This window comes from Eurypyga helias, unplaced genomic scaffold, assembly GCF_000690775.1.
Source record: "Eurypyga helias isolate BGI_N326 unplaced genomic scaffold, ASM69077v1 scaffold23241, whole genome shotgun sequence".
NCBI classification, from domain to species: domain Eukaryota; kingdom Metazoa; phylum Chordata; class Aves; order Eurypygiformes; family Eurypygidae; genus Eurypyga; species Eurypyga helias.
Genome location: NW_010229591.1, coordinates 22,387 through 34,747, shown reverse-complemented (window position 1 = coordinate 34,747; position 12,361 = coordinate 22,387). Strand labels below are relative to the sequence as shown.

Here is a 12,361-nt window from a genome sequence, read left to right as displayed (position 1 = left end):
AGCAGGGTGCAAACTGTGGGCTGCTTGAGTTAAGAATCTAATAATTTGTCCCACAGCCATAATGCCAGTTAGCAAAAACTCACTTGCTTCACTAAAGAGATTGCAGGCAATTGGCAGTTTGTTTTCCATTGCTATGAATAGTCTCATTATGGCTTTTTTGGCTTTCAGAAACTGTAGTTTTACCTTACTTATGTTTCTTACTGCAGAAACTGGGACTCTCGTTACCTGACAGATGTGGGCTCTGTGTTACTCCTACTAGCTCAGTACATGCAAACTACAGCAAAAGTGAGGTCAGTCTGGTGGTGAGACTACTTTCAGCTCCACTATTTACACCTGCTCCTGGACATTGGAAAGATCTCTTCATTTTCCATTCCTTCACTGTCCTGTCAAACCCTTCTGCTGCCTTTGGGTTGTGAAAGAATTGAATCTTTCACTTGCTTCTTGCATGGATGAGCCTGTAAGATTAGAGGTCCCCACAACCCCTTTTGGGTGGAACATGTTGCCTCTTTCTCACCACCCTGACCTTCCAACAGCTGCTACAGGAAAATAACTGAAGTCAAACTGAGACCAGAAGTAAAAACAGACTGTGGTTCTACCCACAGCATACTACAGGTATGGCTGCTCAGGGCAAATTCTTTAGTTTTACGAATTGATTCAGAATTTTTGTGACTCCAGAGCATGGCTGGGCATCTTCTGCCGGCAATCCTTGGCCTCACCACTCTCTCAGAACTCTTCTTTGGGTGAACAAAGAGTAAGGCATTCTCATCCAATAATTTTCCAGCATTAGTAACGGGATTACCAGAAATCTGTTATTTCTTTTTAATATCTTTCCAATATCAAAGCTGAGGAGCCTTGCAGCAAATGAATGTATGTGGCTACAGGTCCTGCATAGGTATATAAATCCTAGATAAGCTAAAACTTGTTTTAAATTTTGATTTTTCTTTTCCTCTCAGGCAATATTTTTATGTCCAACTTCCAGTCTTTAGTTGGATGTCAGAGCTAGCACATTGATAACTTGGCTCGCTATCCATTTCATTCTGATTTGACTGTTGATAAACTAGTTACACTGTTTGACATAGGGAAGGACAGGCTGAGGAAGTTGGAGTGATTTGATGCTAAAATACATTGTACTTTAAGATGTGTCGTGTTAATTGTTGCAAGGACATACTTACCGTGGTCCAACCGACCTGCTGACCCAGGTCTGTAAAGTACAGTGTAATGATGGAGGAAACAGCAAGGCTTTGAATGTTAATGGAATCCTTCAGGTAGGGTCCATCTGTAATGACAAAAGGGAAGAGGAGGCTATGAACAACAGGCATCCTCTCAGAGGCTCAGCATAATGCGTAGACTGCCCCGCTAATGGTCAAGGTGTAGGCTCAACCCGTATTCTGATTTATTTCGGTGACTTGGTACTTATTCTTCAGATTAGCAACTTAGAGCATTTCTATGAGAGCTATTCTTCTCTCATTTTAACTAAAGCATCAGGCTGACATGTCACCGGGCGGCAATGTGTAGCAATTGTTACGATGCTATCTCTTAATCTAGACCATTAGAGACTTGCCATGCAATCACACAGACAATTCCTTGGAGCACTCTGTTCTGTTCCGCAAGACTAATGGGAAAGTTGATGTTACGCAATGTCTCCCTCGCTGATATCTTTTGCTGAAGCGTTTCCATTCTCAGGCTATTTTAGAATAGATGGCACCATCATGATGAATGGAACTTCTTGGGCAAAGGCCCACAGTTTTCTTTGTAAGCTGTCTGACCTAGGCAGACCAGGTGTATGTGAGCATTATTATTTTTCACAGTATTCTGAGGTGTCTGCTTCCAGTCCTGATGGACCTGGAGTATACAGGCAAAGACATAAAATGACAATATCTGGTTCTCGGTTTTTTGTTTTATATAGAGACAGTGAGCTGGATATTAAGAAATGCCAACAGCCACTGGCATGGGGTGTTGCCATGGCTGCAACACTTCTCTTTTCCACTTTATATATTGTGTCTCCCTTTCAGTAGATGTTTGTTGACTGTTTAAGTCAGTGGGGGTGCTAAATGCCACCAGGCACTGAGCCTTCATTTTCTAGGGCTCTACAGTGCTATGTGTCCACGGACCAAATGCCACAAAGCCCGTCGCAGCTTCATCTCCCACTGCCATGTCCACCAAAACCCAGTGTACTTGAACAAAAAAGTGTTGCATGTTCTGATGAAGCTGTAAGCAGGTATTAAAATGGATGATGGAGTCAGTGAGAGAAGTGAGTGAATGGTTTTAAAACTGCCTTGTCTTCATTATTTGGTCATATACTGTATTCTGAAAGATTCTTACTCAGTGGTTATGAAAACCATTACATTCCCTTATTAATGAGAAAGCTACTAAGTTAATCATTGATATCAATTAATGAAAAAGTGCTAACAGTTCACCCAATAACACCTAATACTGTCAGGAGAAGAACTTGCCAGAGAATTAGTAATACTTGAGGTGGCTGTATTCAACCATATAAATACTTACTGCGTTCTAGTTGCAGGCCAATACGGGAAGGGTACCACTGGGGACCTGTTCAAATCATGAAGCATGGCTGTTAATTTGATGGTGGAGGATATAAATTTCTGTCTCCGTTAGTATTCCTTTTAGCTGATAGCTACAAACGTGAGATTTTTAAAAATCCTCTCTTTCAGTCCCAGCTATACAAGGGGAATACAAGAGAGGAGCACACAATACACACGTTAGAGCAGAAATCCCTTCTCCCCACTCGAGCGTTGGAAGGCCCAATCTCAATGCTGAATGCTCCATCGGCGCGTGAAAAATGGGAATGTGTGAGCACCACTGGGAAGTATAAAGAGGACCCTGTTTATTACTGTATTTGCCAAAACTCTGCATTAAACGCAGCACTCCCTTCAAAATGGTGCTTGTTCTACAGTCTGGTCCAAAGGGGTCGTTTTTTCCCCATTTAGGAATGTAAAAACTGACTAGGGATGTGCAGTTAGAACTAGTTCTTAATCATGGAATAGATAGAGACACAAAAAGCAGAGGCACCAGGGTAGCCAATACTGGGTTACGTATGACCTCCTTGATACCCATCAACCTGAGGATGTCCCCTAAAAGCTGTTATTTTTAAATGCTGTAATTTAAAGTTTGCTCCTAAATGCCCAATAGAAGTTGACCGTTGTTCCTAGGTGCCTTTTGCTGATTTTGGACCAAGAGCCACCAGTTTGTTCAAACAGATACGGGTCTCCATCTGTATTTGTTTCTCTTGGTGTTGGGGCAGGTGGGTAAGTGTCACAGAAAGGCTACAGAAGGGATCGTGGCTGATCAAATGATCGACTTCTCCAGCTCTTTGCAGTGCCTGCAGGCAGAAGGCTGTGCTCCTACAGCTGTGCTGGCTGAATGAACAATACAAGCACTCCTCCCGTGGATCACAAAGACACATAACTTATTTTACCACACACACTTTGGTTTGCTGTTGAAGGTTTTTAGGGCTGACCCAGAGCAGCCTGGGGAGATCTTGGCGTTGACTGAGATTTGGGGGCAGTGAAGTCTGAGGAAAGCAAGGGAACAGCCACGCTATCACACACACACACCGCCAGCCATTTCAACTGCATTTGTCTTTATTTCCTTTGACACACCTTAGGACAGTTGATAGCCTGGAAGAGATTTGCTTTGTCTTTTCAATTCAAAGTCTGGGTGACATTGGTCAAATATAGCCATGGTTTTCTCTAGACCTATCTTACAATTGTTAGTATTCCTGTATTTAAGATACCAGTATTCCTGTACATTAAACAAATGGAAAAAATTCTCAGCAATGACTCTGATCAAATGTGGGAACATTTGCCCCAAGAAGCTGTGGGATCTACTTCCATGGAGATAGTCAGGCCTCAGCTGGAGAAGACCCTGAGCAATTTTATAGGACTTGCAAGTTGGCTCTGCTCTGTGCAGGAGCCTGGACCACATGAATTCTGGAGGTTGCTTCTATTTTAACTGTATTTCAGGATGATTAAGAAAGCTTGTTCGCCCCACCGGCTGCCAGCCAGAGGGGAAGGGGACCTGTACACACTGTGTGTACTCATTTCAAAAGCACTTGCTCTGAGTTTTGTAGGCAAGAACAGGCATTAGATGAACCCATGAACCAGGGCTAATAGCAGGAGGTGAGATATCCATCAAGAAAGTCACAAACATTTTTGTTTTCAAGGTACCACAACAATCCATGGCTATTAAAGATAACAAAAGGAAGATAGAGAAAGAGCAGCTGTCTGACTTGTCAAGTAAGATATGATTTGCTCCAGGACAGCAGATATCAATAGTTATTTGGGAGCCTGAAATGCAGTGTATTTGTGTTAAATCAGAATCTTCCCCACAGCTCCCTCCTCCCTCATATTACAGTGTGTTTCAATAAAAGCCAATTTATCTGATCCTGTGGCAGTGCGCTTTTAGGTATGGCTCATAATCTTCACAAGGGCAAACAGACATTGTGTGTTTCAGCACGTCATCCTACATTTCCAGTCCTTTAGCCTCAGTACACCATTATGTACTCCAAGATTTAGACAGATGGAAGTGTGCCTTTGCTGCTGCTCGTCTGCGATGACCTTGTTATCACACCATCTCTCTCTGGTTTCCAGACCATCCTTGGGCTGCGGTGTGTATTTTGCTGGAGAGACCTGGAATTAGCTATTGGGATGTTCCTTCCCAGCTCTTACTATTGGTGGGGGCCCACTAGCTAATGTCAAGTGAAAATGCGGTGTGAGTAGAGCGGGGGACAAATTCAAACACGTCTTTATTTGTAAATACGTTGGGTTTAGTCTGAACATGAAAGTTTCCCACTTTGTCTTTGCTGGCAGCAGACTTGTTCCCGAGGGTCCTGCAAAAAGCAGCATAGCTTTCTGGAGAGATTTGTGACCCCGCTTTATTCCTCGGGAGGTCTCAGAGGTCTGGCTGGTCTGCTCTCCCAGTCTGATGAGACTCATTTCAGAGAGAGAACCCCCCCACACACATTCCTAGGCACCAGGGATTTGCCTGCTCCCCACTTGGTAGCAGTCAGCCGAGGGGACCCTGGCCATACCTGCCACGGTTTACCAGCCACCTTCTTGTGACTGAGTGTTTTCCATGGGGATAGGAATGTCATTCCTACAGGAAAAGACCACTTCTTTCTTTTAATAGTGAAAAGAAGCCAAATGCAGTGACTAATTATCACCCATATTAATTCTTGCTACTGCCTATCAGAATAAGGGATTGATGGCTCTCTTGGATACCTGGAGCCAGCACTATCTGGCAGAGAAGCTTCACCTGACATCAGCAGGAGTTCAGAAGAGCAAGTGGAGAGTGCCTGCTCCCAGGTGGGATAAGCACGCACTCCCTAAAGACTGTTCTGTGCAGCACTCCAAGGCTTCTCTGCACTCCCACACCTGGCAAAGCCCCCCTTGCTTCCAGTATAAATCTAGAGGGTTTCTCTTCCAGGGTTGGGTTTTTTTCAGTAAAGTTAACTTTTTTTTCAGTAGAGTTCACTTCCCAGTTTACTCTTATTAGCACTTCCCATTGGTGCCTCCTGCAGGTATTAGTGGCAATTCAAGAGCATGGGTGACTGAAGTTTGTCTTGTAACTCCTGTTCCATTTAAGATGAGGCATGTATTTTTATTTATTTTTTGAATTTGTGATGGTGAATCAGAGCTCAGCCACATGGTACCCGTCAAGTCACAGTCCCTGTATGCTCCTTGTGATCAGCAGAGCCGTTCAGCTCCCTAATGCAGGGTTATAATTTTGGCTACGCATTTGACAATTGGAACAAAATTGTGGAAGTAACATTTCAGCCCACTTATATCCCAGACACATTTTGACTTGAAAAAAAATCAGATATAGGCTGACCAGAGAATAAAAATGGCAACCAGGGTTCAAACCACAGATCTGTTTAGCCAATATTACACCCTCTGATATTCAGCCAATGTTGTGCTTCTTGATCACATTTCTTAGATTTGTGTAGAACAGCTTTGGTTCCTTTCTTTGCAGTATGTTTGAACAGCTATTGAAATGTCTTCCCAGCTTTTCATCTCCTATTTGATTATTTTTACCCTCCTGACTTAACCTTCTCTTGAAGGATTTTTGTCTCAGTCTTTAATATGGTGATCCCCCAGCTGCATGCATGGAGGCACCTGAAAACTTTTCTCATTCCTCAGCTGAAAGGTTATTCACAAACTCCTTGATTTGAAGTGTCATCGACATCATTCGTCTTCACTGAGCAACCTGGTCTGGTGGAAGGTGTCCCTGCCCATGGCAGGGAGGTGGGACTAGAAGTTCTTTGAATGTCCCTTCCAACCCACACTGTTCTACAATTCTATGATTCATCCTGTTATGATACAGACAATGTTCATTCTATGTGTACAGGCTTCATTTACAACTCATGATCTGCCCTAAGCCTTTTACCTTATTCCACCTTCTCTGTCAGGAACCTGTTCCAACTCTGTGGAAAAAACACGTACATTTATTTAAAACCAGTTAAAATATTTTAATGATATTACCTTCAAAGAATCATTATTTTTGAACACAGGGTGGTGTTTTCTTGGAAAGCGGCTCAATGTTTACTTTTAATAATATTTTTTAAAATGGACATGAGGAATAATACTGAATGTTGGATAGGTTATTTGTTGTAACTGTCAGTATTTAAAACAAAAATTAAAACATAAGCAAACTGTCAGGATATATAAAACCCAACAGCCACCTTTAATTCGACCATACCCAACTACAAAAGCACCTATTATTACTGGATATTAAAAGGAGATTTAGTGCTGTTAAACAACTATCCAAATGCTTCCTAAAATGACAGCCTCAGTGCCATGCCCAGCTGCCAATACCACCATGCACAGAAACCCAAGTTCTACCGGCCCAGCTGCTCACACAGGTTGCTTTTTCACTGCATTTGTACTAGAATTTCACTAAATTAATCAGCTGAAAATGAGGAACTGAGGATGGTTTTAAAAGCCCCTGTGCAGTTTTAAAAGCATCCAGTGGTATTTCTATCCATGTGATTCAAATTGACCTTAATGTGTGCTCCACCACTTAAATATCACAAGAGGATTTGAAAATTTAACAGCTAAGAAATCTGAGCACTAGGTACTTTCCAATAGTTATGAAATTGAAGCGGTCAGGCTAATTTTTATTAAGTTTCCTAAGGAACCTTCTGTACAAATTCTTTAGTACGCTGTCTGTTCTGTACTAAATTATGCAATCAAATCCCTATTTATCACAAAGCATTTATGAAGTTATGTGACCCTGTATGAGAGCAAAGGTGTAACATGATGAAGACTTCTCTTGCTGGGAAATTCAGTGTGTTCCTTAGAGCACAGCCTTGCAAAAGGTATTCCACTGGGGAGCAAGGAGTCCAAGAAATGCAAAACAGAGCTGATGGTCACAGTTTGGAGATAATTAGCAGATTGATTTTCCATGATCAGCTAATTTTATTATCAGTTAAATTGTTTGCTTCTCATTCCATGTCACCACCCATGCATCTCTAATAACAAGTAGCCTTAATAATTACAAGCAGTACCTGCTGTGATATGAATAGGATGATATGAACAACAAAATTGCTATAATCAGTCAGCAGCAGCGTGTTGTTTAAATTTGCAGGAATACAGGAAATGCTGGGGACCACTGCAGCACCAATATCCCTTATATGATCACAAAACGTTACACGTTGGCTGAGAAATGCGGCAGCGCTTGCTCATGTGAACTGAGCAGGGCTGAAATGCATTCCACCACCTTAACCAGATGGTAGTTTTGGTATCTATGCAGCATTAAGAATAGATTGCTAGGGAAGATTGGCTTGTGTAGGGATGGTGGTTTTGTACATAATATATGGAGACAGACATACCAACACACAGATTATCTGAAGACTTGCTGAGATTTTTCCTTGACAAGTAAACGCTGACAAATACAGTTTTTCCATTTCCACGACCTTAAACAGCAATAGTTGTGCTGTTTCTCTTTGTTGCAGCAGGTGTGTTTGATCTTTCTCAGGAACAGGGATTTCTGAGAAAACAGGGATAGAGATATCACCGTGCTGACGGTTGCAGCCTTTGCTGGCCTGAAGTTTGCATACCCTTGCTTCACTGAGCTGACAGCAGGAAAGCGGGATGCTGGAATGACTTGACGTTGTTGCTTTCTGCTTTTATTTGGAATAAAAAGCTGTGGGATTTATCGTGCTAACATTGCACCTGAATGATTCCTGGGCACGATGGCAGTCAGCAAAGCACACCGAAGAAACTATGCTGGGCCACAAGACCAAGAGAGAAAGTAGCTGAAGCTCTTACTCTGCTTGCCTTCAGCGTAGTAAGTGACAGCCGCTGAGTACTGCAATCTGAACAACCAGCCTGCTTGAGGAATTGCAGCTCTCAGCAGCAAGCCTAGGGCAAGCAAGGCTCCAGCATCTCTTCACACGGCCCCATTTGAAAGGCACTCTTTGGCCACAGACCAAAAGATGGTTTGCTGCTTTGACCCACTAAATTATAGCACAATCTCCTGGGTCTTTTCAGGGCTAAGTGCAGAGAGACCAGTACTAGCTAGGTCCCATCCAGATACTGCCCAGCTGTGCTGGCCTGGTACCATACTGAGCTCCTGAGCCCAGCTGGGCTCACGAGGACCAAGCTACCAAGTGTATGCTGCTTCCACCTCCCCTAAACCTTTATGGCACAGGGCTGGCCTTGGGAAAGCACTTGCTGGATCTGGGATCATTCAGCTAGGCTGTGTTTTTCATGTAGAAGGACCTTTGATATGGTGTATCAGAATATTTAAAGAGCAGGAACAAGGTCTTGAACTAGATCCATGTTTTTATAAGAAGTCTGAAAGAGCAGATCCAGTGTGCCCCAGTCAGTAAAATCTCAGCAGGGTACTGAAACGGATGTTGCTTTAATGGCTCCATACCCAGGGATAAAACCCTTTTCTTTGTCAGCTTTTTTTCCTCCAATTTGCTTAATTTGTAAGCTTTCCAGGGAGGATATCTGGCCATATGTTTTACAAAGGCACCTCGACCTCCAGTTACTATGGGGACACATACAACCACTTTCTTAATGATATGTGGAATTTGTAAAAGCAGTTTGTTGAGCATAAGCAGCCATTTCTTCTGTTTTTTGTAATACATAGCTACAACCATACTGCATGCACAGGATATGCAAGCTGTGGGCTGGCTGAATTGATGTCTCCAGACATTGGGGAAGACCAATGGTGCTAAGGACAGGGTCTGGCCAAGGTGCAGAACAACACACGCTTCCCACAGACTGCTAAGCAAGTAAGCCCCAGCCTGATAAAATGTCTGCATGCTTCCTTTTTAGCTTGTTCCCATTGGCCTTAAATGCTTAAAATCTGTAAGCATCCATTTTTCCTACGTAAAGTCATGTAACTGTCACCCTGGCACCTCCACTGAAGCCCCACTGACCCTGATCCAGAAGGTTTTTCAGAGCATACCTAACATCTCTATAGAAAAGAGGATCATATTTCCCTTAAAAAGTGTCAGAATTTTGCTTTTCCTGCCCAGGATCTGGCAAACTGGAAAGTGCTATCCATATGCTGGTTCCTGGGAGCAGTTAATCTGCTGTGACTGTGCCCAGGCGTGGAATTCCCACTGATGGAACTCTGCACTGCACCTCAGGTCACAAATTCACCTGATTTTTCACTGAAAAAACTTATATAAATGACTGAACTCTTTGAGGAACAGACCGCTCCCCTCCCCCACACCTTTATTTCCCTGGGGAAAAAAAAAAAAATCTCAGCCCTTAGCTATATTATGATTCAGCAATAATGGACACATTTCTTAAGAGTCAGCATAGTTTTTCTTAATGAAGATCGATTGTTATTAGTGGTAAACAGAACATTATTTGTCATTTAGAGGTCAATTTAAGTCACTAGCAGATTAAGCATTCAATTTTCCTCCTGAAACAGCTTGACACTGAAAGCAACTGTGGAAATTTAGACAAGCAGAAAGCCTCAGAAACTTCCAGCATGCAGCATTTAGATGAGTATTTTAATATTTTTGCTACATTATTTGTCCTTTCCACTTCCAGAAAAGAAAAAAAAAAAAAAGAGGAAAGGAAGACGAAAAGCCAGCCCTGTGCATTTCAATTTTCCCTGTAGCCTGCTGCAGAAAGTATAATTAATTTTGATCTTTCTGTGTGGATTTGCATTTAAATTAATGTGCGTGGGCAAGGGAAGGGAAAGGCAATGAGCCTCACCTTTTATTTCATTAATAACAACCGTAGAGCAGAATATAGAGAAACAAGAAAATAGATACTCTGACAAGCCTGGAGCTTGAAGCAATGTTCCCATAAGAGACTGCCCTTCATCACTAGTGGGGGTCCACGTGCCCGGTCTGACATGCACACCCCCTCCTCGCACGGGCTTCGTGCTGCCTTGGCTGCCTGCGTGACACAGGGACAGGCACTGTCGCTGCGGGATGGCCAGGGCAGGTTGGTCAGCGAAGCTGGACTCTGTGTAATGAGTTTGGGGGGTCTTTTGTCCAGGGACCCCCAGGGAGGAGTGCGTCCCATGATCCGTGCACTAAAATAGCACCGCGTTTGCTTGGTATTTGCAGACACTTGTGTGGCTCTGAAATGCCAACCCCAATTAGAAGAGAGATGAGTAATTTATGCCGATTGAGGACCTGTATTCTGGCAGTTATTTTTGCCTTTGATTCTCCTGTCTCTACAAGTTTGGAAAGGGTAACAATATAATCGTTGAGGTATCAGGGAAACGTGAGAACTGGAGCAGGATTCTTTTCCTAAACATAAACTCTATCAGTGAAACCTTCATACAAAGGGTGACGCAAACATGAGAAAGTGCACTTAAGGAACGTATATTTGCCAAACTAAATATGTGTTTCAGGGACTAAAAATATCCTTCCTTCTTTATCTGTCTGTCCATCGTCTAACATGGGATTTTTAAAAATGCAGTTTAATGTCTGTGAAATCAGTTGCTGTCCATCCAAATCCTTAACTGCTCAACTGGCAGCAAAGCAGAGCACTTGAACACAGGTATCTGACCATCTTGGCAAACACAGGCAATAAGATATAAAAGCCTGTTTTAATATATTGTTTCTTTTAAAAACCTTTGTTCATGTTCAGCCTGTGCCAGGTTCTGAGAGAACAAACAGTGCCGTGCCTCGCGGTGTTACAGATACGCTGGCTTCCAGGACGCTGATAACACAGGGCATCACCTCCTCCCTCCAGAAAGCTCTAGTCTGGACACTGCCGCAATCAGCGTGACCCCACAAAGGGCGGAGAACGGTCGAGGTCGCAGTTTTACCCCGTGATGCTTGCGTGCTGTCTGAATGCGGTACGGGCCTGGCACAAGTCACAGCAGGCTCAGGGCCCTGCTGATTTATGGTCCAGCATCACAAAGTACCAGTGGTCCAAGTGATACGGCAGAGATGGCTCCAGAGAGCTCACTAGTGCCTCCACCTCAGAATTACTGGGCAGAGGGGAGTCCTACCCCAGGCTCTAGCTATATTTCTTTAAAAGCATTCCTTAGTCAATCAGCTAATAAAATATGCTAACGAAGTACAATTTTCTTTCAGTATTTAACTGTCCAGGGGATAGCGCTGTCTCCAGCCTCTAATCTAATCAGGATGCATTCCCTCGCTAACTCCTAATAGCAGTGTGCTTTTTGTATCTAATGGCCACACCAATGCCATCAACAATTAACTGAACACATTTGAACCGACGTGAGTTCTTCCTTAGCGCAAATTAACTTCTCATAAATTCATTGGTAAATTCACCACGCTGAAAATGAATCCCCACTAATAACAGGGCTAAGCTGTGGTTTCTTCACGAGCGGTGAGGAAAAGGCAGCACGGATCTGCCTTGCTTGGGCAGCAGATCAGACACTAGCATGTGAGCCAGAGGCTCGGTCATGTTCCCATGTCCTTCCCATGTCCACGTTAATTAGGTTGAGCAGACGCTTCAGTGCCTCAGAAGAACTGCCACGAGGCTTGGGAAACTGCTCTTCCCATCTCAGCTCTACGACAGAGGACAAATAATTCTCCCTCTGCGTACCGCAGTTCCTCCACTGTGAAATGAGGCTACAGTACCTTTCCAGCAAATAAAAGACATGGTGAGGATAAAAAGCAAACCTGGTTGATTCCAGGTTGCCCCCCATGCATACTGCAAGTGATGCTCTAGCCCACACGGAGAGGACAGGACCTGCCATCCCAAGATCTCCCAGCAGGACCCCAGGCAGGTTGTCTGCACACACCTGTGTTTAAACACAGACCTGTGTTTAAATTGATGTAGGAGATGTTTAAAACCAGAGCTACTTGGATATCTTCTATTAACAGTTCAGTAGGCTTTAATTCTTCATTTTACTTGAGACTAGATGTTCTCTAGGGCCTGGGTTA

The 12,361-nt window shown here is 43.4% G+C and overlaps 1 protein-coding gene across 1 annotated transcript in view; it reads right to left on the bottom strand.

Moving 5' to 3' along the window:
- The window catches only part of TECRL (trans-2,3-enoyl-CoA reductase-like), a 48,782-nt gene that overhangs the window by 26,454 nt on the left and 9,967 nt on the right, over nucleotides 1–12,361 (bottom strand). Inside the window, exons 3-4 of the mRNA XM_010160466.1 lie at nucleotides 2,506–2,550; nucleotides 1,173–1,276 (exon numbers count right to left, since the gene is read on the bottom strand). Of these exons, the coding sequence (XP_010158768.1) occupies nucleotides 1,173–1,276; nucleotides 2,506–2,550 (149 nt within the window). The remainder of the gene's footprint in view (nucleotides 1–1,172; nucleotides 1,277–2,505; nucleotides 2,551–12,361) is intronic.